This window comes from Diorhabda sublineata, chromosome 7 (assembly GCF_026230105.1).
Source record: "Diorhabda sublineata isolate icDioSubl1.1 chromosome 7, icDioSubl1.1, whole genome shotgun sequence".
Classification (NCBI taxonomy): Eukaryota; Metazoa; Arthropoda; class Insecta; order Coleoptera; family Chrysomelidae; genus Diorhabda; species Diorhabda sublineata.
This window is the reverse complement of record NC_079480.1, coordinates 990,103-1,017,198: the sequence shown is the minus strand read 5'-3', so window position 1 is coordinate 1,017,198 and position 27,096 is coordinate 990,103. Positions and strand designations below refer to the sequence as shown.

At 35.7% G+C, this 27,096-nt stretch overlaps 2 protein-coding genes across 2 annotated transcripts in view; both read right to left on the bottom strand.

Annotated features, from left to right (window-relative positions):
• Positions 1-5,241, bottom strand: part of LOC130446830 (uncharacterized PPE family protein PPE62-like) — a 70,030-nt gene extending 64,789 nt beyond the window's left edge. The window contains exon 1 of the mRNA XM_056783316.1: positions 5,183-5,241. Within this exon, the coding sequence (XP_056639294.1) occupies positions 5,183-5,241 (59 nt within the window). The remainder of the gene's footprint in view (positions 1-5,182) is intronic.
• Positions 5,242-8,690: 3,449 nt separating this feature from the next.
• Positions 8,691-9,128, bottom strand: LOC130446829 (uncharacterized). Its single transcript, XM_056783315.1, has one exon. It carries the CDS (start codon positions 9,126-9,128, stop codon positions 8,691-8,693), a length of 438 nt encoding a protein of 145 aa, XP_056639293.1.
• Positions 9,129-27,096: the final 17,968 nt, after the last annotated feature.

Genomic DNA, 27,096 nt, shown 5'->3' with positions numbered 1-27,096 from the left:
AGAACGTATACCCAAAAGATATCTTTCTCAAATTGAGTTCATCAACCATTCATATTAGTTTCTTTTAATTCTAAAAGTGTTTTTTTAAGGTTTTGTCTGTCGTTTTTGACGTTTACTGCGTTGTTTTGACGTTTAATGCGTGATTTTTGACGTTTAATGCGTCATTTTGACTCTTACTGCGTCATTTTTGACGTATTGTCTCGTTTTTGACGTTTAATGCGTCGTTTTGACGTTTAATGCGTGGTTTTTGACGTTTAATGCCTCGTCTTAGACGTTTAATGCGTCGTTTAGACGTTTAATGTGCGGTTTTTGACGTTTAATGCGTGATTTTTGACGTTTTTTTGGCGTTTAATGCGTGATTTTGGACGTTTTTTGATGTTTGATGCATGGTTTTTGATGTTTTTTGATGTTCAATGCGTTGTGTTTGACGTTTTTTGATATTTAACGCGTTGTTTTCGATGTTTTTTGATGTTTAATGCGTTGTTTTCGACGTTTTTTTGGCGTTTAATGCGTGATTTTAGACGTTTTAGATGTTCCATGCGTGGTTTTTCAAGGTTTTGAGTGTCTTTTTTGACATTTATGCGTGGTTTTCCAAGGTTTTCTAGTTTTTGACGTTTAATGCGTGGTTTTTGACGTATTGTGTGTCGTTTTGACGTTTAATTCGTTGTTTTTGACGTTTATTTCGTGGTTTTTGACGTTTAATGCGTGGTTTTCTAGTTTTGACGTTTAATGCGTGGTTTTTGACGTATTGTGTGTCGTTTTGACGTTTAATTCGTAGTTTTTGACGTTTAATGCGTGGTTTTTGACATTTATGCGTGGTTTTCCAAGGTTTTCTAGTTTTTGACGTTTAGTGCGTGGTATTTAACGTATTGTGTGTCGTTTTGACGTTTAATTCGTGGTATTTGACGTTTAATGCGTGGTTTTTCAAGGTTTTGAATGTCTTTTTTGACATTTATGCGTGGTTTTCCAAGATTTTCTAGTTTTGATATTTAATGCGTGGTTTTTGACGTATTGTGTGTCGTTTTGACGTTTAATTCGTGGTTTTTGACGTTTAATGCATGGTTTTTCAAGGTTTTGAATGTCTTTTTTGACATTTATGCGTGGTTTTCCAAGATTTTCTAGTTTTGATATTTAATGCGTGGTTTTTGACGTATTGTGTGTCGTTTTGACGTTTAATTCGTGGTTTTTGACGTTTAATGCATGGTTTTTCAAGGTTTTGAATGTCTTTTTTGACATTTATGCGTGGTTTTCCAAGATTTTCTAGTTTTGATATTTAATGCGTGGTTTTTGACGTATTGTGTGTCGTTTTGACGTTTAATTCGTGGTTTTTGACGTTTAATGCATGGTTTTTCAAGGTTTTGAATGTCTCTTTTGACATTTATGCGTGGTTTTCCAAGGTTTTCTGGTTTTTAACGTTGAATGCGTGGTTTTTCAAGGTTTTGAATGTCTCTTTTGACATTTATGCGTGGTTTTCCAAGGTTTTCTGGTTTTTAACGTTGAATGCGTGGTTTTTCAAGGTTTTGAGTGTCTCTTTTGACATTTATGCGTGGTTTTCCAAGGTTTTCTGGTTTTTAACGTTGAATGCGTGGTTTTTCAAGGTTTTGAGTGTCTTTTTTGACATTTGTGCGTGGTTGTCCAAGGTTTTCTAGTTTTTAACGTTGAATGCGTGGTTTTTCAAGGTTTTGAGTGTCTCTTTTGACATTTATGCGTGGTTTTCCAAGGTTTTCTAGTTTTTAACGTTGAATGCGTGGTTTTTCAAGGTTTTGAGTGTCTCTTTTGACATTTATGCGTGGTTGTCCAAGGTTTTCTGGTTTTTGACGTTTAATGCGTGGTTTTTCAAGGTTTTGAGTGTCTCTTTTGACATTTATGCGTGGTTTTCCAAGGTTTTCTAGTTTTTGACGTTAAATGCGTGGTATTTGACGTATAGTGTGTCGTTTTTGACGTCTATTTCATATTACATCCTTCTAGTTCTAAAAGTATGATTGGAATTTTGACATTATGTGTTATTTATCTATTCCAACTAATAAAAATGGAAAAAAAATCTCAAAAATCCCAAAAAAGAAAGTGATATATCAATTACTTTATAATTATTACGATGCGGTTTACATAGGACAGACATCTGAATATTTAGAAAATAGATTAAGGAGTCATCAATAAGGTAATTAAATCGACTACTGTTGATGTTTTCGACACATTATTTTTGACAAGATTCCACATTTTCACCATCCATTTGCATGTAATTCTTTATTTAATGTGTTTTCAGTATTCATACGTTTTTTCCCCATTAGTGACTAACAGGAAATTAGCTAGCTATTATTAAGTCATTAATTTTCTAATTTGACAATATCCAACATAGACATAAACCGGCAACTTTATACGTTTCTGGTTCAGTATTTGGAATAAAACTAAATAGGTTTTTTATCAGTTTTAATTAATTTTATTTCAGCACAAATACAGGGTGGTTCATGATTCATTTTGATCTCTCTGTGCTAGAGCGAATATAAACTTTTTGAATCGTTTTATCTCAGAAGCGGTAGATTTAGGAAAAAAATTATCGATACCTTTTTTATAGATAATTTAATGATCTACAATTTTTGTCTGAGGTAATTTTACTATAAAACCTGCCGATTTGGAGAAAATCGCGAAAAACTATTTACGACCTTTGACCTTGAGTCAATTTTATTCCCATGGGCTTGATGGTAGTTTCGCTAGCTTCCAATGTGTAGATTGACCGGACTAATGTGAGAAGTATGGGAAAAACGGTATCGTTATATTTCTTTTACACTAACAAACGTTCATTTCGGATTTTCACCATCATTGTATCGCGGGAAACTGTTAATTAAGACTAGCCGTTCACTAAAATGTACCATTTTCCATACAACCACGTAACTAATTTTCCTAAAAGTTATTTTAACGGTAATGGGTTCCATCATAACCCGCTAGCTCTAATAATAATTAACTACCTATCTCCGTGTATAGTTTTCTAGCCGGAATAACCCGTTTAGCTGATTTCATAGCGATACTATGTTAAAAATTCATGCTCGAGTTGAACACTTGATTGTTATTGTTCCATCATTACAAGTTTTCCTATTGTTCCTATTATTTTTAATGTCTGCAATTCACTAATGGACGAGGGAGAGACACAAACCCCCCGAAGTAATGGATTGAAAATACTTCAAACTCGCGATTATTTTAATTATATTCATTCGATGATCATTTTTAAGACCAAAAATTGTCCGACTGCTAGTCGAATGCAATTAAATTTTTATCTAAAAGTCCCTTTTTTAAAATGTATGTATTAGTATATTAGAAAGAGGTTAGGTTAGGTTAGGTTAGGTTATGTTAGGTTAGGTTTTTCCTATTCAGAAGGGATAAATTCATTTTTTAACCAAAAATATCTGCAATGTTTCCTCTAGAAATTGATAATTGACAACCCTGAACAATATTTTCACGAAAATGAATTAATTATTGAATAGTAAGGTTCATAATTAAAAAAGCATGTTTAATTATTACTTTTTTTAATTATTCAATAAATCATCAATTTCTAGAGGATACATTGCAGACATTTCGTTACAAAAATATTATTTATTCTTTCTGGAAATTGAAAACCTAACCTAACTTAATCTAACCTAACCTAAGAGGGATATATTGGCAAATTACCACGGGCCTCAGACCTATGGGGGCATCTCGAAAGGCCTCATTTTGACATTGCAGACATTTCGTTACAAAAATTCATTTATTTTTTCTGGAAATTGAAAACTTAACCTAACTTAACCTAACCTAACCTAAGAGGGATATATTGGCAAATTTCCACGAGCCTCAGACCTATGGGGGCATCTCGAAAGGCCTCATTTTGACATTGCAGACATTTCGTTACAAAAATTCATTTATTTTTTCTGGAAATTGAAAACTTAACCTAGCTTAATCTAACCTAACCTAAGAGGGATATATTGGCAAATTGCCACGGGCCTCAGACCTATGGGGGCATCTCGAAAGGCCTCATTTTGACATTGCAGACATTTCGTTACAAAAATTCATTTATTTTTTCTGGAAATTGAAAACTTAACCTAACTTAACCTAACCTAACCTAAGAGGGATATATTGGCAAATTGCCACGGGCCTCAGACCTATGGGGGCATCTCGAAAGGCCTCATTTTGACATTGCAGACATTTCGTTACAAAAATTCATTTATTTTTTCTGGAAATTGAAAACCTAACCTAACTTAATCTAACCTAACCTAAGAGGGATATATTGGCAAATTGCCACGGGCCTCAGACCTATGGGGGCATCTCGAAAGGCCTCATTTTGACATTGCAGACATTTCGTTACAAAAATTCATTTATTTTTTCTGGAAATTGAAAACCTAACCTAACTTAATCTAACCTAACCTAAAAGGGATATATTGGCAAATTTCCACGGGCCTCAGACCTATGGGGGCATCTCGAAAGGCCTCATTTTGACATTGCAGACATTTCGTTACAAAAATTCATTTATTTTTTCTGGAAATTGAAAACCTAACCTAACTTAATCTAACCTAACCTAAGAGGGATATATTGGCAAATTGCCACGGGCCTCAGACCTATGGGGGCATCTCGAAAGGCCTCATTTTGACATTGCAGACATTTCGTTACAAAAATTCATTTATTTTTTCTGGAAATTGAAAACTTAACCTAACTTAATCTAACCTAACCTAAGAGGGATATATTGGCAAATTGCCACGGGCCTCAGACCTATGGGGGCATCTCGAAAGGCCTCATTTTGACATTGCAGACATTTCGTTACAAAAATTCATTTATTTTTTCTGGAAATTGAAAACCTAACCTAACTTAATCTAACCTAACCTAAGAGGGATATATTGGCAAATTTCCACGGGCCTCAGACCTATGGGGGCCTCACGAGAGGCCTTATTTTTTGATTTACACATTCTCTCAGGTCACTTATAAAAAGCACGTGAATTTTTAAACCAAAATCAATACCACAGAATACAGTATACAAGAATTAATAGTCGTGAAATTGAGTGGATATAAATCCGGCAGAGTGTGTATAAATATTTTTGGTTCACCCGATATAATACAACATTCAGTCAGTTTCTAAAACATTAATTTTATTTTCGTATCATCCCAAATTTTCTCAAATATAAGATGTTACGTCTGTGGTAGAAAAACATCAGTGAAAAATTACATGTCCTTTTCTTCTTCTTCTTCTTCTTCTTCTTTTTCTTGTGATAAAACACAGGCCATGCTATAGTTACAAATGTACTATGTACAAATGTACTATACTATAAGTGGTCTTTTATTTTTTTTTAATGCGATGTATCAAGTTAAGTGAATAAAATTATTATATAAGTTTTTTTATCTGTTTTTGACTTCAAAAAAAAAACGTCTACGTGAAAAAATGGGACCCAAGTTACGTGAAGAAAAATCCGGAACATTCTATAAAAGTAAAACGTATCAATTTTATTATAAATAGGATTGTCGTAAATAATAAATTAATTTATTGTAATTAATTAGCTCGTGAAATTAATTTGGGTTTAATAGATTTTTAAAAATAAATTTTCGGACATCGAAACTGGCGCAGTCATTCGGATTAATGGTTTAATTATTGTTCGATAAGACGTGGGGATTCACGCAGTTATGCTGATTGACCTTACCAGACTTATAAGCGTTGTTTGACTTATATCGATCTCCTGGTTTCCATTGCATTGTTGAACTGACAATTTCGAGTTTATCTTTTCACGTAACCGAGCTATTTAATCATTTCTTCATTTGAAGCATTCATTTCCTTTACTATTTAAAAGTTCTTGTGTTGTTTGTATTGATTGTCGTCATATTTTTTGCCACTCAAGTTTTTTTTTCATGATTGTTTGTTTCTAGCTCTTCTTCTTGTCTGACAGCAGAGAATAACCCCATGGGGAGAAGCTCTTTCGCAACATTAACAATAAAATTTCGAAAAAGTAACTCTCCAAATCGATTTTGCATTTCATATCGTAATTGTATAATGTAGAAAACCTTTGCTACTCAAATTCATATTTTTGACGTTTTTTTACGTTTAATTGTTGGTTTTTTACGATTTTTGTCGTTTAATGCGTGATTTTTGACGATTTTTGACGTTTAATGTGCGGTTTTGACGTTTAATGTGCGGTTTTGACGTTTAATGTGTGATTTTTGACGTTTTTTGATGTTTAATTCGTGGTTTTGACATTTAATGCATCGTTTTTGACGTTTAATGTGCGGTTTTGATGTTTAATGTGCGGTTTTTGACGTTTTTTGATGTTTAATTCGTGGTTTTGACATTTAATGCATCGTTTTTGACGTTTTTTGACGTTTAATTGGTGGTTTTTGTCGATTTTTGTCGTTTAATGCCTGGTTTTTGACGATTTTTGTCGTTTAATGCCTGGTTTTTGACGTTTTTTAACATTTAATGCATCATTTTTGACGTTTAATGCGTAATTTTTGACGTTTTTTGACTTTTAATTGGTGGTTTTTGACGATTTTTGTCGTTTAATGCGTCGTTTTGACGTTTATTGCGTGGTTTTGACGTTTAATGCGTCGTTTTGACGTTTATTGTGTGGTTTTGACGTTTAATGCGTCGTTTTGACGTTTAATGCGTCGTTTTGACGTTTGACGTTTAATGCGTAATTTTTGACGTTTTTTGACTTTTAATTGGTGATTTTTGACGATTTTTGTCGTTTAATGCGTCGTTTTGACGTTTATTGAGTGGTTTTGACGTTTAATGCGTCGTTTTGACGTTTATTGCGTGGTTTTGACGTATAATGCGTCGTTTTGACGTTTATTGCGTGGTTTTGACGTTTATTGCGTGGTTTTGACGTTTAATGCGTCGTTTTGACGTTTAATGCATCGTTTTTGACGTTTAATGCGTAATTTTTGACGTTTTTTGGCTTTTAATTGGTGGTTTTTGACGATTTTTGTCGTTTAATGCGTCGTTTTGACGTTTATTGCGTGGTTTTGACGTTTAATGCGTCGTTTTGACGTTTATTGCGTGGTTTTGACGTTTAATGCGTCGTTTTGACGTTTATTGCGTGGTTTTGTCGTTTAATGCGTAATTTTTGACGTTTTTTGACTTTTAATTGGTGATTTTTGACGATTTTTGTCGTTCAATGCGTCGTTTTGACGTTTATTGCGTGGTTTTGACGTTTAATGCGTCGTTTTGACGTTTAATGCGTAATTTTTGACATTTTTTGACTTTTAATTGGTGGTTTTTGACGATTTTTGTCGTTTAATGCGTCGTTTTGACGTTTATTGCGTGGTTTTGACGTTTAATGCGTCGTTTTGACGTTTATTGCGTGGTTTTGACGTTTAATGCGTCGTTTTGACGTTTAATGCGTCATTTTTGACGTTTTTTGACTTTTAATTGGTGGTTTTTGACGATTTTGGTCGTTTGCGTGGTTTTTGACGATTTATGCGTCGTTTTGACGTTTAATGCGTGGTTTTTGACAATTTTTGTTCTCAAATAAATATTTCCCTATTTCTTTAATTGTATTTATAGACTATTTTACAATCCTCAGTTTTTTTGTTTCATCGCTATTTATTTTCAAAACTATTTTATCAACTTTTGTTGCTTCGTCGTGTGACTGACACATAGATGGCGTTGCCATTGTCAAATTCATATGACGTTTAAGAAGTACCAACCTTCAAAACACTATTTCTAAAATGTCATGACATTTCGATTTGTCAGTAAAAAGTGACAGCCATTTAAGTGAAACTACTTTCGTTATTTTCAAAACAATTTCGTGTGTTAATTTATCATTGATTCTCGATGAAAAAAATACTGTAGCTCAGCAATTGTTTCAAAAATAATCCATCGAAAAGAACCATTTGTTATTGGTTTAGTGAATTTGAACGTGGTCGTACAAAACACCGATGATGGTGAACGTTCTGATTGACCAATTGAATTGGCTACTCCAGAAAATATCAAAAAAATGACTTAAATTGATTATATCTAATCATAAATTGGAATTTAATGAGATAGTCGAGGCCTTAAAGATTTTGGAAGGCACTGTGTATACAATTATCCATGAATATTTGACCACGAAAAAGCCTTTTTCAAAATGGATGCCGCGCTGACTTACAGTCGATCAAAAACAACGAATTGATGATTCGGAGCAATGTTTGGCCGTGTTTACACGTAATAAATCACATTTTTTGCGTCAATATATAACAATAGATGAAACAAGTATCCATCAATTCACTCCAGATCATCATCTGAGTGGACTGTAGCCAGTGAACCACGTCCGAAGCGTCCAAAGGCACAACAGTCTGCTGGGAAGGTTATCGCTTCAGTATTTTGAAATATTGGACCACGATTACCTCCAAAATGGAAAAACCATCAATAGCTATTACTATATAGAGTTGTTGGATCGTTTTGACTGTAAAAATCGTCACTGTTTCGATGTCATCGATGGTTAAATCGAACGAATTGCTTCCTGATCCATCGTATAGTCCAGATCTGAACCCCAGTGATTACTAGCTATTCGCTGATCTCAATCCGTCTACAAGCACGGCATCCAGAAGTTAGAGAAGCGTTTGAATGCTTGTATTGCTTTCGAAGGAGATTACAACGATAAATAAAATCGATTTTTGACAAAATCTGTGTTTTCAAAAGTGCAAATGATACCTTGTTGAATACAAACACAAATTGCTGAACAAAAATTATAATTTAACAAATCTAATTAGAACAATTTTGATGTTATAGATCCTTTTGACGCCGACGGAGTCCCCTGGGAACCCGGATCATAATTACTCTCATAAACGGACCGGTATTTGATCAAAAAAGCAGCTAAAGATAAAATAGGATTGACGGGTCGTTCTTTACCCAAATAAGTGAGAGCGTTTATCAAAATAGGCACTACTGTTATATCCAGATACTGTCTAGTCGGTAAAGACATCAAATCGGCGAACGTCTTCTTCGGGTTCTCGGTTAGGTTCTCCATTCTCAAAGCGGCTTTCACTATTTTACAGAACGTAGTATTTCCAGCGAGGTGACATACTTCTTTAGCTATTTCCGCTTCTGTGAACGTCGTCGGCTGGAAATTGTCGGAATCGTCGTTATCTTCTTCGACGGTACCAATAACTTCGTCCGATTCCGATAATTCGGCGACTGAATTCATTGTATAACTTTGTAAAAATTATATCGATGTGTCAAAATAGACGTTTGACTGACATTTGCAACAAAATGGCGTCACCGTCATCAAGGGTTGATTCATCTTTGAAAATGGAATCCGCAAACTTGTTTCGGTTAAATTAAAGTCGCGATTATAATAATTACGAAAAATTGTTTGTTAGTTTTCCATAAAGAATCTCAATTTACCATAAATAAAGACATGGAAATGGAACAAAGCCGTTGAGTCGTATCTCTGAATAATAAACTCCGTCTCAACAATTTTAAAATTTGGAAGAATTTCTTGGAATAATGCAATTAAAATTTAAGTGGAAAGTTTTGTCGAATCCTTTCTAGAAAAGTGGCATGTTTCCTAAAAACTTGGCGAATAAATGAATTAAAATGGAATGAGAAAACTGCTACAGAAGATTATGACTTTTTTTTTTAATTACTCAAGAAAATTACATTACGAGTAAGTTCAAACGAAATTTTTTTTCATAAAGTCGCTTATTTATTGTGAGAATAAAACTACTTTTGTCATCATTCGTTTTGATTTTTTACTTTTTACCGAATAAACTTTCAGCGACGTACATAATCAGAATCCCGAGCTGCGTAAGTTGTCTAATATTCACGACAACCGCGATCACGAGTTACTCGATTTATTGATCAAAAATTTATGTAATCGAACCGCGTAGTCCAGTTTGAAACATTTTCAGAATTGGTAACTATATTATATGTAATAAAAGACGAGGATCTAATTTCTATTTGTATATTCTTGTAGCTCTAGGTCTAAAAAACTCTTCTATACGTACTAATTGTGATGGTTTTTCCCAAAACTCAAATTATGTTACGATGAACATCAAATTTAAAAGAAGATCCCACTCTCGATATAACAGTCAACATCTATCAGTTTAATAACAAAAGTTTTTGAATTTCCTACGTTTTAAATGTAATGGCAACACTGTTTTTGTCAACAAGCAAGTGTTAATTAGCTCTTGTCAAAATTTGAACAGGCTGCGTCGTTTAATTTGTATTTGACAGATATCATTAGCATAATATGTCATCTAAGGTGTGAAATTTATTGATGCACCCTCGTATAATAACTCAGTTATGCTCTACATCTTTAAACTTTGGTAATTGTCTCAATCTTTTAATCTTTCACATTGTTTTGTCAATTACATCGCAAATATTTTCGTAATTTGAAATTAAAAATTTATGTTTCTATTGATATTTCCTCGTATATTGAAGCATCTATGTTTTACATTCATGATATTCGATGTATTAATGAAATAAATAGACAAATCAACTTCATTTATCTCTTACAGTATCAAAATAATAACAATATGTCATTTTATATCAAAATATTTGGATTTCCCACTTTTTAATCAAATTGGCAACACTGCTGCTGTCAACGAGCATACGTCAATTGATATCTGTCAGAATTTGAACAAGCTACGACATTTATTTCGTATTTGACAGGCATTTATAGCAGACTATGTCGTAAGTTGAAAACAAAAAGGAAAAATTTATGTTTCTATTGATATTTCCTCGTATATTGAAGCATGTATGTTCTACATTCATGATATTCGATGTATTAATGAAATAAATAGACAAATCAACTTCATTTATCTCTTACAGTATCAAAATAATAACAATATGTCATTTTATATCAAAATATTTGGATTTCCCACTTCTTAATCAAATTGGCAACACTGCCCCTGTCAACAAGCATACGTCAATTGACATCTGTCAGAATATGAACATGCTACGTCATTTATTTCGTATTTTACAGGCATTTATAGCATTTATAGCCAGAATAAATTCAAAAAAAGTTTTTTCAAAATGATCTCTATTTTTATTGTGTTTACATCTATCTGACGCAAGTCTCGATGCGTGTTACCAACCTAAACTCTCGAAATTCCCTTTCTAGAGCGCGAAATTCGAATTAAAATATGTAAATGCTCACACTAGAAAGTAATAAATATACTTTTGATAAAACGGCGATCAAGAAAGTTTTTAAATCTGCATTATGTAAGGTTGAATAAACCTTGCAGTCCATTGGCAACATTCCAAGAGGAAATATGACATCATATGATATGATTAATGATATTTACCGACAAATATCTCATAATCTATCGGTTACAAAGAGATTATTCGCTAGTAATTAAAGTTTTAACTAGTAGCAACTAAATAATAACGTCCAATTGGACTTTGAATTGGTTCATCGTAGACCATAACCTCTAAATTTAGTCCTCGGTGACTTTTCCCTGTACCTTAACCTATAATATTTGGAGGATGAGATTTTGGTTTAATGAGGATTAAATTATAGATTTACTAGGATCAAAATTGTTTATATACGACATTTTGTTGCAAAAAACCGGCAGATACCAATGCCATCTATATTTTTGATTAATTAATTAAACCGCCAGCGATTAGTTACACCGAACGATGTACCGACTTATTAAAATGTGCAACGATATGTAAAACAATAATTTACGCGAACAAAAAATTAGAGAGAACGAAAGGAACACCGACAAATTGGCATTTTAAATCAATTTTGTCCATACACATGTCTGGAAATTCAAAAAGTGGAAATTGGGAAGACACGCAGATCCCCGCCTTGTTGATCTTCGTAACTTCCAACTTGTTGTTCGATAGTTAAAAAGTTTTTGTCCCAGTTGAAGGAAAAATCGAGGTAAATACGTGACGGTGTTGCCAAATCTAACCGAGGGGAACTTTTCTCCAATTGTCCGGGGAATTCGAAGTAAGTATAAGGAGCGTTCTTCGACTTTTACCTTGTTTCTTTTATTTCTTATCTTTATTTATTAGTTTTGTAGTTTTTTTTTCTTTTCTCAGAAAAAGAACTTGTGATAAACAGTTGCGGGTTTACAAGATTTCATTGGCGTCACTACAAAATATTACAGCCAAAACTAAATTGTACGTAAAATCAACTCACGTGTTTCAGAGCTTCTGTATTCGAAATGAACACTCGATTTAATTCGTAAAATGTTGTATAGGAGACAATCTATATAAAGGATTGGGCTAGTTAAGAAGCTTCTTATTTGGGTACCTCACGAAAAATCGAAAAAATCATCATGGAGCAAACACAAACCACAAAAAAACCTCGTGCTGTCAGCGTTGTGTTTTTTGAGCTGCTTCCAAGGAACCAAACGATTCATTCTGATCAGCAATCGAAGAAAACGATCTGAATCGACCAATCTGAAAGGTTCGGTGTCTTGGCGACTCTTGGGTGTCTATTGGAGCTTGGTTGGGATCCCCCCTACAGCCCTGATCTGACACCATTCATTTTCATAAATGACGATGACCTTCAATCGCATTCGATTCAGTTTTTTGCCGATAAGGACTTGAAATTCAATGAGAGCTGAAAGAAAGATGGAAAAAGGAACCAAACGATTCATTCTGATCAGCAATCGAAGAAAACGATCTTAATCGACCAATCTGAAAGGTTCAGTGTCTTGGCGACTCTTGGGTGTCTATTAGAGCTTGGTTAGGATCCCCCCTACAGCCCTGATCTGACACCATTCATTTTCATAAATGACGATGACCTTCAATCGCATTCGATTCAGTTTTTTGCCGATAAGGACTTGAAATTCAATGAGAGCTGAAAGAAAGATGGAAAAAGGAACCAAACGATTAATTCTGATCAGCAATCGAAGAAAACGATCTGAATCGACCAATCTGAAAGGTTCGGTGTCTTGGCGACTCTTGGGTGTCTATTGGAGCTTGGTTGGGATCCCCCCTACAGCCCTGATCTGACACCATTCATTTTCATAAATGACGATGACCTTCAATCGCATTCGATTCAGTTTTTTGCCGATAAGGACTTGAAATTCAATGAGAGCTGAAAGAAAGATGGAAAAAGGAACCAAACGATTCATTCTGATCAGCAATCGAAGAAAACGATCTGAATCGACCAATCTGAAAGGTTCGGTGTCTTGGCGACTCTTGGGTGTCTATTGGAGCTTGGTTGGGATCCCCCCTACAGCCCTGATCTGACACCATTCATTTTCATAAATGACGATGACCTTCAATCGCATTCGATTCAGTTTTTTACCGATAAGGACTTGAAATTCAATGAGAGCTGAAAGAAAGATGGAAAAAGATAATTTTGATGACTTGATCAATCAATCAATTGATCCTAAAAAGGTTAAAGGTTATTTGGACGACTTGGAACAGGGGATATGTCAATATTGACATAAACGTTACTGGGTGTGAATCGGTATTTCTGCGGAGTGGCGGTGGTTGTTGGAAAAAAGGTGGAAAAACTATCAAATAGCTCGAAAAAAAAAGGGTAAAATTGGAAGGGAGGTAGCTTAGAACCAGGAAAACGTGACATAAATTTATTAATCTTAAAATTAGTCTTTATTTATTTATTTATATTGTCTATGGTTAAATATGGTTAAATATTCACCCCGTTCTGTGCTATATTTCTCTATGTTCTCAATTTTATTAAAAATCTATTCCCAAAGGAGAATTCTTCCAGTATGTAATTTTTATTGTACATCTAACGTGTTCAAAACATGTAAAACTATACAAATTAACATGGAAATTCGTTTTTAAATATGTTCGGTTAATTTCTCATTAAATTTTTAAATAAAAAAGCTTGTCGCGACTGCTTTTTATAACAGCGAACATTGAAAAAAAGTAGCACGCGATGGAATTGTGACATTTAGACAGTTTTTAAAGCGGAAAATATTGTTTTTATAGTATTAATTGTTTACAGGGATATTTTAGAAGCCGGAAGTGGCAATACTGATGTGGTTATGTCAAATCTGACATTGACATCGCAAAGTTTGACATTTATTAATGGCGGACGTGTTGTCGTACGTGTTCTGCTTTTATACTTGAATTATTGAAAACGTCGTGTCGATTGGTACAAAAAAATGATGAAAAAGCTCAAAATACGTCGAAAAATAATGGATTTATCTATATGAGCCCGAAAATACAAAAAATTTGACTTTATGGGTCTTTAAAGTCGCGCCAAACAGTCGCCTGTTTTCTTCGGAAAGTCGCTTCCATAGAAAAGTGATTCCCAAAGCATGTAAAAGTGGTTTTTTCATAAAGGAAACTCGTTCGGATTCAACCTACACCAAGAAAAAATATATGGAAATACGGGGTTTAATAAAGTTTGGTATGAATAAATTAAGAACGTGCGGTTTGTCGCTCTCACCAATCGACAGGTTTCGTGGCTTGTCGTGGTTGCTTTGAACACATCTCAGAAAGGATTGAGGTCGATGGTGGTGTTCCACAAGGATGCATCTTGAACTGCAATATCATCGCCGACATCTTCGACATGATATCGGCCGCTCCTTTTACAAAAGGACGTTTGTTGAGTTACCGAATGCACGTTGATGGGTTTCGTAAAGTGCGTGGATAGACGATAAACTGTCCGTCTTCGCTGTATCAACAAAAAAATCGCATCACACGCTCGAGAGACAAAAAAAAGGACGCAGTTGAGTCAGAGTTTTGATTTCTCGGACATTCGGGAGCGATAGGACGTGAATTCACAATTTAAAGGACTTATTCTTTCGAAATTATTCAGGATGTCCCACGATGAGTTAAATCTATATGAATATGGCAAAATACTTGTAGTAAAATCACGGAAATTTCTACGTTTGTTATTTTAAATAGAACACCCTGTATATTAATACATTTTCGAAATCTACGTAGAATTTAAGTATACTTTTGTCTAAAAACTTTTGTCGAAAATTGCGTATTTTTTGAGTTATTAATTTTTTTGTGAAAAAATTTCATCATTTGCAGATCCTTACAAATTATTTTTTTACGAGAATACCCTTAAAGATATGAAAATTTTTTTTGTTCGGTTGCTTTTAGAAAGGTCAGAAGTATTTGAATCTATGTTGAAAAATTTTTCATTTTATACAGGGTGTGTATAAAAAGTGTTCAAAATTTAACTTCATAAATATCTAAGAATTTACAGAAAACATTCAATATTTGGATAACGGTGATATTTAGGTATAGGAAAATATACATGAATTCACCTTATTTTTCACCTCTGAATTTATTAAAATAGAAAAAACCGGGTGAATCTATTTAAGAAAATGGAGAAATTTGATATTTATGAAGTTAAAGTTTGTACACTTTTTATACACACCCTGTATAAAATGAAAAATTTTTCAACATATATTCAAATACGTCTTACCTTACTTAAAGCAACCGAATAAAATTCATTATCATATCTTCAAGAGTTTCCTCGTAAAAAAATAATTTATGAAGGTGTGCAACGGTCAAATTTTTTACAAAAAAGATAATAACTCAAAAGCTATGCATTTTTCGAAAAAAATTTTTGGATAAAAGTTTACTAAAATTCTACGTAGATTTCAAAAATGTATTAATATATAGGGTGTTCTATTGAAAATAACAAAGTTATAGTCGACTTCCGATGGAACCGGAAGTCGGCCATCTTTGAAAATATTTTAATTAAAAAAATCATATCCGAAAACCCAAACGTAGAAATTTTCACGATTTTACTATACGTATTTCGCCATATATACAAATAGTTTTAACTCGTCGTAGGACACCCTGTATATACCGTGAAATATCTTACTAATAGTGGAACATTTTGGTAATAGTATATGGAAAATGATATTTTACGCATTTTCAAAGATGTTTAAAAAATCACTCAATCAAATAAAGCAACCACGACGAAAAAACTATATATAGATCTAGAAAACGCTTTCGACAGTACACCGTAATCGAAAAAAATTATACTAGGTTCACAAAAATATGTATAACTCAAAATAAATGTGTCAACTTAACTTCCTTAAACCCTAGATTTGTCTAAACTTTGCGAACAGCCTTTGCTGATTTTTTGAGCTTAATCGGACCGTTTTTTGATTCAATATGGTTACAAAAATATATATGAATATGAAAATAAAAGCAGTACTTGAAATTATTTGAAATCAAAACACAATTCGGCATAATTAGATTTGAATTACTTTAGAAAGTACTGCTCAACATCAGAAGCGATTCCACACCTGCAGCCTTTAGATTTGAAGGTGTGGCGCTTTCCAGATGACAGTCAATAGCCTTTGGATCTGTTAGTACAATACACAATCCCAATATTTACAAACTACGGAAAAAATACACTAAATTTATAATTTGGACAAAACTGTTGTTAAATATCAATTTTTGGATAATTCTTACGAAGAAAATAAAGAAACTAACGAAGAAATTAGAAAATAAGATGTAGACGTTGATGAAATGATCAAAAATAGTAAAAATACCATTCGGATAGAAGGAAATTATGTTGTTACCACCAAATTTTAATGAAGGAAGGAAATTATTGAAGAATCAGTTTTACAAAAAACTGGTCACTAAAATTCCAGCAGAAATAATGAATTTGATATAACAGATCTACAGTAAATGCCATATTTAACCTCCCATCCTCCATAAAAAGATTCGCAACTAAGTACTTTCGCTTTTTACTGATAGAGAGCGTTGCTTTATTTTTTAAATAACTTGTGTTAGTACTGTACTTTACCGTTAGTCACGTGATACTAGATTGATTGACGTAACTTACAGTACAGACGTACAGAAAGTTGCAGCGACCCACAAAGAAATATACGAAGTAATCACACCTGTCAGAATTGGTGTTCTGATCCACCTACCGAAGTTAACGATGACCAAATCAAAGTCATAATTGAAGAGGATCGTCATATAACTGTTCTAGAAGCTACTTGTATCTTATACAATAATTGAAAAACACTTTAGCTAGTTAAGAAGCTTGATATTTGGGTACCTAGACCAGTTCCAGGCATAAACAAAATAGTACATAGCAAAGATGAATAAATTATTAGAAGTGTAAGTGTAAGTAAGCATGGTGATCAACGTCCTTCGTGGAAAATTGGACTGCAAGTTTCCAAAGATGATGACCGATCGGGAAAGCCAGTTTCTGTGTCAGTCTTCGAAAATATCGATGCAGTTCATGTTATGATTTTATCAGATCGTTAAATTGGGCTAAAACTGTTATCTGAAGCACTGAATATTCCGTACGAACTCGTATATAGTTTGGACATGGAGAAAAATTGCTGCAAAATGGATCCCCAAATGTTGACCAAAAGCGTGCAAAGTTAGAAACATCGCGTTCGATTTGTGCTCGATTTGAATACGATGTAGACTTTTTAAACCGAATTGTTACACTGGATGAGACTTGGGTACATTTCTACGATCCAGAAACGAAGCAACAATCGACGGAATGGCGACAATCTGGTTCTCAAAGACCTAAGAAGTTTCGTGTCCAAAAATCTGATGCAAGAGTTTTTGCTTCAGTTTTTTGGGATTTCCATGGACTAACCATGATTGATTTTTTGGATAAGGGTAAAACAATAAATGGAAATTAATATTCGACAGTACTACGGGAAAAAAATTAAAGAGAAAAGATATCCAAAGATGTTTAACGCCTCTGCATACAAATCTCATGTTGCAATGCAAAAAATTCGTGATTTATGGTTTGAATTACCAAAACACCCTCCTTATTCACCAGATTTGGCACCATTAGACCATCATCTCTTTCCTCAACTGAAAACAAGTTTGAAAGGTCGTAAATTTTCTTCCAACGACGAGGTAATAAAAGCTGTGGAGGTCTGGCTGGCAATACAAGAAGAAACATTTTTTTTGAAAGGTCTAAAGACGTTGCTAGAGAGTTACTAGACCGATAAGAGAGGTAAGAGGTAAATCAACAACTAGGCATTGGCCTTTTTTCCTTCAAACCATATTATGGTTTCATTTTTGCCAAGCGCTTTTTCATTTCCAATTTTATCCATGATATCGTCAATTTCTTTCATTATTTCTTCTAACAAGGATTATTCTCCTCCCATTCCTCGTTATTTTCTGTGTGTTTGGTTTAATCGTTTGACATTACCTTCGTTAGTTTAATTAGATTTTTCTTATTTTCGTTTAAATTCTCATTTTTCTTCTACATCGTAAATTACTTCCCAGCGATGCAGGCTCCGACGTTTTCCAAACAATTTTTGCTGTTTTCCCATACCCAGGTGTACGAATAATTGAAAACCAGATATTTTAATTATTCTCTCTAATAATTTTCACAGCATCAAAGTAATAAATTAATTTCGTTAAAGCAGTAAATCAGCAATACTATTCGATATGCTTCTTTAATACAAAAGCATATTTGGTGGCTCAATGAGAGAACGAAGATCTCTTGGTAACGGGGGTGGCTGTCGGTAAGATTACTCTTAGTGCTCTCACACAATATTATAAGACAATATTTATATGATGAAAGCTTTTAAAAGCGTAATAAAACTCCCCGTCTGCCGAAACGGAAGGAATCGAGGGAGACAGGGCTGGAATCGCTATTTTATAACATTATAACTCAATCGTTGGATGATACCACGACCAAAACAAATTAAAAAACATACATTTCCACATTGAAACTGAAAAATATTTCTTTCTATTTCAATACGACCAGATCCTGTTCAATCTCTCTTCTTGAATCTTCCTGAAAAGCTAAACTTCGACTCTGGTACCAACAACTCTTTGGTGTTCTGGTATTCTTTCCACGTGATCCCTCTGACCCATCTCACCACATCCTGTACGCCCAATTCTTCTGTTTCGTCATCACTCCTTATTCGATCCTTGAGGGTAACTCCCTTGATGGTTCTTTTTGTTGTTGATGTCTCGGCTCTGGTTTCTGAGGTCTCACGCACGTTTTATACATTCTGCACTTGCCCTACGAGCTCTATTTCTCCACCTCTTGTGTTCGTACCTCCTCCAGGTGATTGAATCTTGATACCTGCTGTATTATTCCGCCATCGTCTTTTCGCGTTTGGTTCTTGGAGGTGCTTGACCCATGTTTCCTTTTGTATTTGGTTTGTCTCAAAGAGCTCATTGTAATCTTTCTTTTTCGACGTTCTGTATTTCAGTCGGGCTCCTTTCTGTTCTCACTTCCTTACAGAATCATGGTGTTTTAGTGCCTCCGATGGCGCTTGTTTGATGTTTCTTTCTATCTTTTTCCAACTGGTGTTTGCCTCGATTGGATTAATGTTGTGTTTATCTTTCAATCTTTCTTGGTAGAGTCTCCTGGTGCAGCAATTCAAAATCGGTTTTTTCTACTTTCTTAATGATACGTAAGTCTTTTGGTGTGCATGGAAGAGGCAGATCCGGCGTTTACCTCCATCTGTCTTGTACATCCAAACCATATTTTCCTTCTTTCAACCATCTGGTGAGGTTCCATAATTGAGGCAGTGTTTTTTCAGTAGGTTTTGTATATTGTACCGTCTGTTATTGTTGCTTCATCAGTTTTCATTGTTTTCAATGTCTTCTTCGGTAAAATCGTTGTCGTTTTCTCAAGGATTTAGTCCATTAGTTTTTTTCCTCGCTTGGAACTGTTGATCCTCAGGTTTTTAAGCTTTTCCTCTTGTCAATTCCATTAAATTTTGATTACCAATATCTAATTTAACAATTAACAAGGTTTCAGAAATGTAATAATCATGCATTTTTCCATATCCAGATCATCAATCGACATATTTCCATTCTTAAGAGATTTTGAAAGCAGCCGCTGTCTCTCGGATACCGATATGACTATTTTAAAGCACAATTTAGTCAATTTTTTTAATATTATCGTTGTTAACGGAACCAGAAGGCAAATTAAACTGGAAATTCTCTATCCAGTACTCTCGATATCCAGCGTTGTTGAGTCCTATCCTGTACGCGAAATGTTCAGTATTAGAGTTGGAATGTAGTCCGCCTGCAGACCAGGCAAATATTAAAACGGGGGTTCGAGGTTAGATTCTGATGTTCAATCTCCGAGTATCTTTCAGTAAAGATGTTTATCTGAATTACGACGTTTTGAAAGGATTTCGAATCGATTTAAATTTTGATATAAGGGAAACAGTGACCAAAATCAATCAAACTGCGCGTGCAGATCGTCGAATGAGCTTCCCGATGTTTGCCGAGGATGTAAACACAGATAAAGTAACAGAAAAATTATACGCGAGGAATTAAACACGAGAAAAGTTCGTGCTAAGTTGGTGCCAACAAATCTGACTCCAGACCAACAACGTTCTGGTCGATTTGTCAATCAAACTGCGCGTGCAGATCGTCGAATGAGCTTCCCGATGTTTGCCGAGGATGTAAACACAGATAAAGTAACAGAAAAATTATACGCGAGGAATTAAACACGAGAAAAGTTCGTGCTAAGTTGGTGCCAACAAATCTGACTCCAGACCAACAACGTTCTGGTCGATTTGTCAATCAAACTGCGCGTGCAGATCGTCGAATGAGCTTCCCGATGTTTGCCGAGGATGTAAACACAGATAAAGTAACAGAAAAATTATACGCGAGGAATTAAACACGAGAAAAGTTCGTGCTAAGTTGGTGCCAACAAATCTGACTCCAGACCAACAACGTTCTGGTCGATTTGTCAATCAAACTGCGCGTGCAGATCGTCGAATGAGCTTCCCGATGTTTGCCGAGGATGTAAACACAGATAAAGTAACAGAAAAATTATACGCGAGGAATTAAACACGAGAAAAGTTCGTGCTAAGTTGGTGCCAACAAATCTGACTCCAGACCAACAACGTTCTGGTCGATTTGTCAATCAAACTGCGCGTGCAGATCGTCGAATGAGCTTCCCGATGTTTGCCGAGGATGTAAACACAGATAAAGTAACAGAAAAATTATACGCGAGGAATTAAACACGAGAAAAGTTCGTGCTAAGTTGGTGCCAACAAATCTGACTCCAGACCAACAACGTTCTGGTCGATTTGTCAATCAAACTGCGCGTGCAGATCGTCGAATGAGCTTCCCGATGTTTGCCGAGGATGTAAACACAGATAAAGTAACAGAAAAATTATACGCGAGGAATTAAACAAGAGAAAAGTTGGTGCTAAGTTGGTGCCAACAAATCTGACTCCAGACCAACAACGTTCTGGTCGATTTGTCAATCAAAATGCGCGTGCAGATCGTCGAATGAGCTTCCCGATGTTTGCCGAGGATGTAAACGCAGATAAAGTAACAGAAAAATTATACGCGAGGAATTAAACACGAGAAAAGTTCGTGCTAAGTTGGTGCCAACAAATCTGACTCCAGACCAACAACGTTCTGGTCGATTTGTCAATCAAACTGCGCGTGCAGATCGTCGAATGAGCTTCCCGATGTTTGCCGAGGATGTAAACACAGATAAAGTAACAGAAAAATTATACGCGAGGAATTAAACACGAGAAAAGTTGGTGCTAAGTTGGTGCCAACAAATCTGACTCCAGACCAACAACGTTCTGGTCGATTTGTCAATCAAACTGCGCGTGCAGATCGTCGAATGAGCTTCCTGATGTTTGCCGAGGATGTAAACACAGATAAAGTAACAGAAAAATTATACGCGAGGAATTAAACACGAGAAAAGTTGGTGCTAAGTTGGTGCCAACAAATCTGACTCCAGACCAACAACGTTCTGGTCGATTTGTCAATCAAACTGCGCGTGCAGATCGTCGAATGAGCGTCCTGATGTTTGCCGAGGATGTAAACACAGATAAAGTAACAGAAAAATTATACGCGAGGAATTAAACACGAGAAAAGTTGGTGCTAAGTTGGTGCCAACAAATCTGACTCCAGACCAACAACGTTCTGGTCGATTTGTCAATCAAACTGCGCGTGCAGATCGTCGAATGAGCTTCCTGATGTTTGCCGAGGATGTAAACACAGATAAAGTAACAGAAAAATTATACGCGAGGAATTAAACACGAGAAAAGTTGGTGCTAAGTTGGTGCCAACAAATCTGACTCCAGACCAACAACGTTCTGGTCGATTTGTCAATCAAATTGCGCGTGCAGATCGTCGAATGAGCGTCCTGATGTTTGCCGAGGATGTAAACACAGATAAAGTAACAGAAAAATTATACGCGAGGAATTAAACACGAGAAAAGTTCGTGCTAAGTTGGTGCCAACAAATCTGACTCCAGACCAACAACGTTCTGGTCGATTTGTCAATCAAAATGCGCGTGCAGATCGTCGAATGAGCTTCCCGATGTTTGCCGAGGATGTAAACGCAGATAAAGTAACAGAAAAATTATACGCGAGGAATTAAACACGAGAAAAGTTCGTGCTAAGTTGGTGCCAACAAATCTGACTCCAGACCAACAACGTTCTGGTCGATTTGTCAATCAAACTGCGCGTGCAGATCGTCGAATGAGCTTCCCGATGTTTGCCGAGGATGTAAACACAGATAAAGTAACAGAAAAATTATACGCGAGGAATTAAACACGAGAAAAGTTCGTGCTAAGTTGGTGCCAACAAATCTGACTCCAGACCAACAACGTTCTGGTCGATTTGTCAATCAAACTGCGCGTGCAGATCGTCGAATGAGCTTCCCGATGTTTGCCGAGGATGTAAACGCAGATAAAGTAACAGAAAAATTATACGCGAGGAATTAAACACGAGAAAAGTTCGTGCTAAGTTGGTGCCAACAAATCTGACTCCAGACCAACAACGTTCTGGTCGATTTGTCAATCAAACTGCGCGTGCAGATCGTCGAATGAGCTTCCCGATGTTTGCCGAGGATGTAAACACAGATAAAGTAACAGAAAAATTATACGCGAGGAATTAAACACGAGAAAAGTTGGTGCTAAGTTGGTGCCAACAAATCTGACTCCAGACCAACAACGTTCTGGTCGATTTGTCAATCAAACTGCGCGTGCAGATCGTCGAATGAGCTTCCCGATGTTTGCCGAGGATGTAAACACAGATAAAGTAACAGAAAAATTATACGCGAGGAATTAAACACGAGAAAAGTTGGTGCTAAGTTGGTGCCAACAAATCTGACTCCAGACCAACAACGTTCTGGTCGATTTGTCAATCAAACTGCGCGTGCAGATCGTCGAATGAGCGTCCTGATGTTTGCCGAGGATGTAAACACAGATAAAGTAACAGAAAAATTATACGCGAGGAATTAAACACGAGAAAAGTTGGTGTTAAGTTGGTGCCAACAAATCTGACTCCAGACCAACAACGTTCTGGTCGATTTGTCAATCAAACTGCGCGTGCAGATCGTCGAATGAGCGTCTGATGTTTGCCGAGGATGTAAACACAGATAAAGTAACAGAAAAATTATACGCGAGGAATTAAACACGAGAAAAGTTGGTGCTAAGTTGGTGCCAACAAATCTGACTCCAGACCAACAACGTTCTGGTCGATTTGTCAATCAAACTGCGCGTGCAGATCGTCGAATGAGCGTCCTGATGTTTGCCGAGGATGTAAACACAGATAAAGTAACAGAAAAATTATACGCGAGGAATTAAACACGAGAAAAGTTGGTGCTAAGTTGGTGCCAACAAATCTGACTCCAGACCAACAACGTTCTGGTCGATTTGTCAATCAAACTGCGCGTGCAGATCGTCGAATGAGCTTCCTGATGTTTGCCGAGGATGTAAACACAGATAAAGTAACAGAAAAATTATACGCGAGGAATTAAACACGAGAAAAGTTGGTGCTAAGTTGGTGCCAACAAATCTGACTCCAGACCAACAACGTTCTGGTCGATTTGTCAATCAAACTGCGCGTGCAGATCGTCGAATGAGCGTCCTGATGTTTGCCGAGGATGTAAACACAGATAAAGTAACAGAAAAATTATACGCGAGGAATTAAACACGAGAAAAGTTGGTGCTAAGTTGGTGCCAACAAATCTGACTCCAGACCAACAACGTTCTGGTCGATTTGTCAATCAAACTGCGCGTGCAGATCGTCGAATGAGCGTCCTGATGTTTGCCGAGGATGTAAACACAGATAAAGTAACAGAAAAATTATACGCGAGGAAGTAAACACGAGAAAAGTTGGTGCTAAGTTGGTGCCAACAAATCTGACTCCAGACCAACAACGTTCTGGTCGATTTGTCAATCAAACTGCGCGTGCAGATCGTCGAATGAGCGTCTGATGTTTGCCGAGGATGTAAACACAGATAAAGTAACAGAAAAATTATACGCGAGGAATTAAACACGAGAAAAGTTGGTGCTAAGTTGGTGCCAACAAATCTGACTCCAGACCAACAACGTTCTGGTCGATTTGTCAATCAAACTGCGCGTGCAGATCGTCGAATGAGCGTCCTGATGTTTGCCGAGGATGTAAACACAGATAAAGTAACAGAAAAATTATACGCGAGGAATTAAACACGAGAAAAGTTGGTGCTAAGTTGGTGCCAACAAATCTGACTCCAGACCAACAACGTTCTGGTCGATTTGTCAATCAAACTGCGCGTGCAGATCGTCGAATGAGCGTCCTGATGTTTGCCGAGGATGTAAACACAGATAAAGTAACAGAAAAATTATACGCGAGGAATTAAACACGAGAAAAGTTGGTGCTAAGTTGGTGCCAACAAATCTGACTCCAGACCAACAACGTTCTGGTCGATTTGTCAATCAAACTGCGCGTGCAGATCGTCGAATGAGCGTCCTGATGTTTGCCGAGGATGTAAACACAGATAAAGTAACAGAAAAATTATACGCGAGGAAGTAAACACGAGAAAAGTTGGTGCTAAGTTGGTGCCAACAAATCTGACTCCAGACCAACAACGTTCTGGTCGATTTGTCAATCAAACTGCGCGTGCAGATCGTCGAATGAGCTTCCTGATGTTTGCCGAGGATGTAAACACAGATAAAGTAACAGAAAAATTATACGCGAGGAATTAAACACGAGAAAAGTTGGTGCTAAGTTGGTGCCAACAAATCTGACTCCAGACCAACAACGTTCTGGTCGATTTGTCAATCAAACTGCGCGTGCAGATCGTCGAATGAGCGTCCTGATGTTTGCCGAGGATGTAAACACAGATAAAGTAACAGAAAAATTACACGCGAGGAATTAAACACGAGAAAAGTTGGTACTAAGTTGGTGCCAACAAATCTGACTCCAGACCAAAAGTTCTTGCGTCAGATTTTCTTGAACCGTTAGAAAAAGAAAGGGACGCGGTGGAAGCGGTAAATCAAGAGCTCCTGAAGGCACTTATTTCCGCAAAAGAAAGCTGCTGTGGCAGAATTGGTATAGAAAATTCCGTTCTGGAGATGTTTCTCTCAAAGATGTACAACGTTCTGGTCGACTTGAAACTTTTTCGTAACAAATATTCATATTTATCGATGTAAAATCGAATTAATAATCATATTTTTCCTGAAAATAACTAATTTTAGTAATAAATACACGTTTAATCCAACAATTTGCTGAAAACGAATACAGTAAACAAATCTTACATCAAATTCAACATCTAATACAGTGAATTATTGACGTTACGTTATATGTGATTGATAAAACGTTTGTTGAGTTGATGAAAGATTTCTTCTGGTCCTACTAGAGGTGATTTCGATCACGTGAATCTAGTTTTTAGACCAGGATAATAAACAAACCAATCACATAACGATGGTTCACTATTAATGGCTGCCAATCAAATTCTAAACAACGTGGAGTCTTCAAACTTGAAACATACGTTGAATAGATTGTGAACTTTCTGAAACTGTGGTATTTTTCGAGGAACTACCGCCATCTCTATGTCAGACCTGGTATTCCTTTCAAATGAGAAGTATTCGGAGCAAATTATACACTTCCTGAAAGTCATTAGTGTTGAAATTTTAAAAATTTCCACTTCCAGCGTTCGACGATAAACGACATCGTTTGGAAAAGGTCTCGCCATTAGGGATTTCCTGAAAATATCTATTCAATCCGTAGTTTTCCTGATTTTTCTATTGTAATCTCGCAAACCCTCAGTTTGATAAATAGAAACAATCCATCGTTCTGTTCTTTCAAACTCACCTTTGCCTCCCGGAATGAAAATGGAAAGAAGCGGAAATATTTCGAAATTGAAATATTCTCTAGATAAATTTCTACATCCAGTGATGGAATAAAAAAAAGAAGAATAGACTAGGATCGATAAAGGTAGAATCGACATACAATAAATCAACGTAATTGTGTTTGTAGAATTTCGTCCTCAACTTTGCTTATTAATTATAATTATCGACACCAATCGGTTGACATACTTTCCCAGTACCTGTCACCTACTCTTCCATCCGTCAGATTTTTTGTGGAGCCACCAGGTACTGGAATTTTCAAATAAGAAGTGGAAAAAATGCGGTTAGAAAATATACTTGAAAAAATTTCTGATTCCGCAACTTTAAAGACCTATAACTCGGAAACGAGGGGTCGTATACTCAATCCCGAATGTTTTTCTATCCAAAGAGATCGAAATTCAAGTCGATAAACATATTAAAAGGTTTAAAAAGTGAAAAAAATTAAGAAAAAAAATAGTTTATTATACAACGACCTGAAATTTGTAATATTTTCCGTTTAATTTGAAAATATTGTTAACCTAGTTTCCGTTTAAGCTTTTTAACGACGTACCCACCACGGGGGATACGTTGAAATTATACTAACAAAAAGGATAATGACTCATCAGGAGGGAACCGCTAAGTAGGATCGTTAAAAGGATCGGGACTACAAGCAACGATCCCACAGACCATTTTTCTCTTTCCACTTTATATTTCCCGGAATTATAATTGTATAAAAAACATAATTTCCCTTTTATTCCGTTACTCAAGCAATCAACCCTGAATTAGTAAACTATTTATAACAACACAGCAATGTGGATGTAAATTCGAGATTGCCTATCTAATAATTAACCTAAAAGCCTTCAAACTATTTCAAAAATCAATTTAATTGTTCGTATCTGGATCGAATGTCGAGGTAGGTTTTTGAAAGTCAACATAACATAACCTAACCTAACCAAAACTAACCTAAACTAATCCAACATAACCTAACTTTCTCAACTATAAAGCGGACAAATTATGGCTGAAAATGCCACGTCATAGTATTACCAAAGTTTCCAAAATTTCGGGCTAAACAGTGTTTTGAACATCGTATCGAAAATAGTCGAGAAAATTTGATTAATCAAGACATAATTTGACTTCTAAATGATTGATGGAAACACACGTTTTAAAAAATTAATTCCTCAAA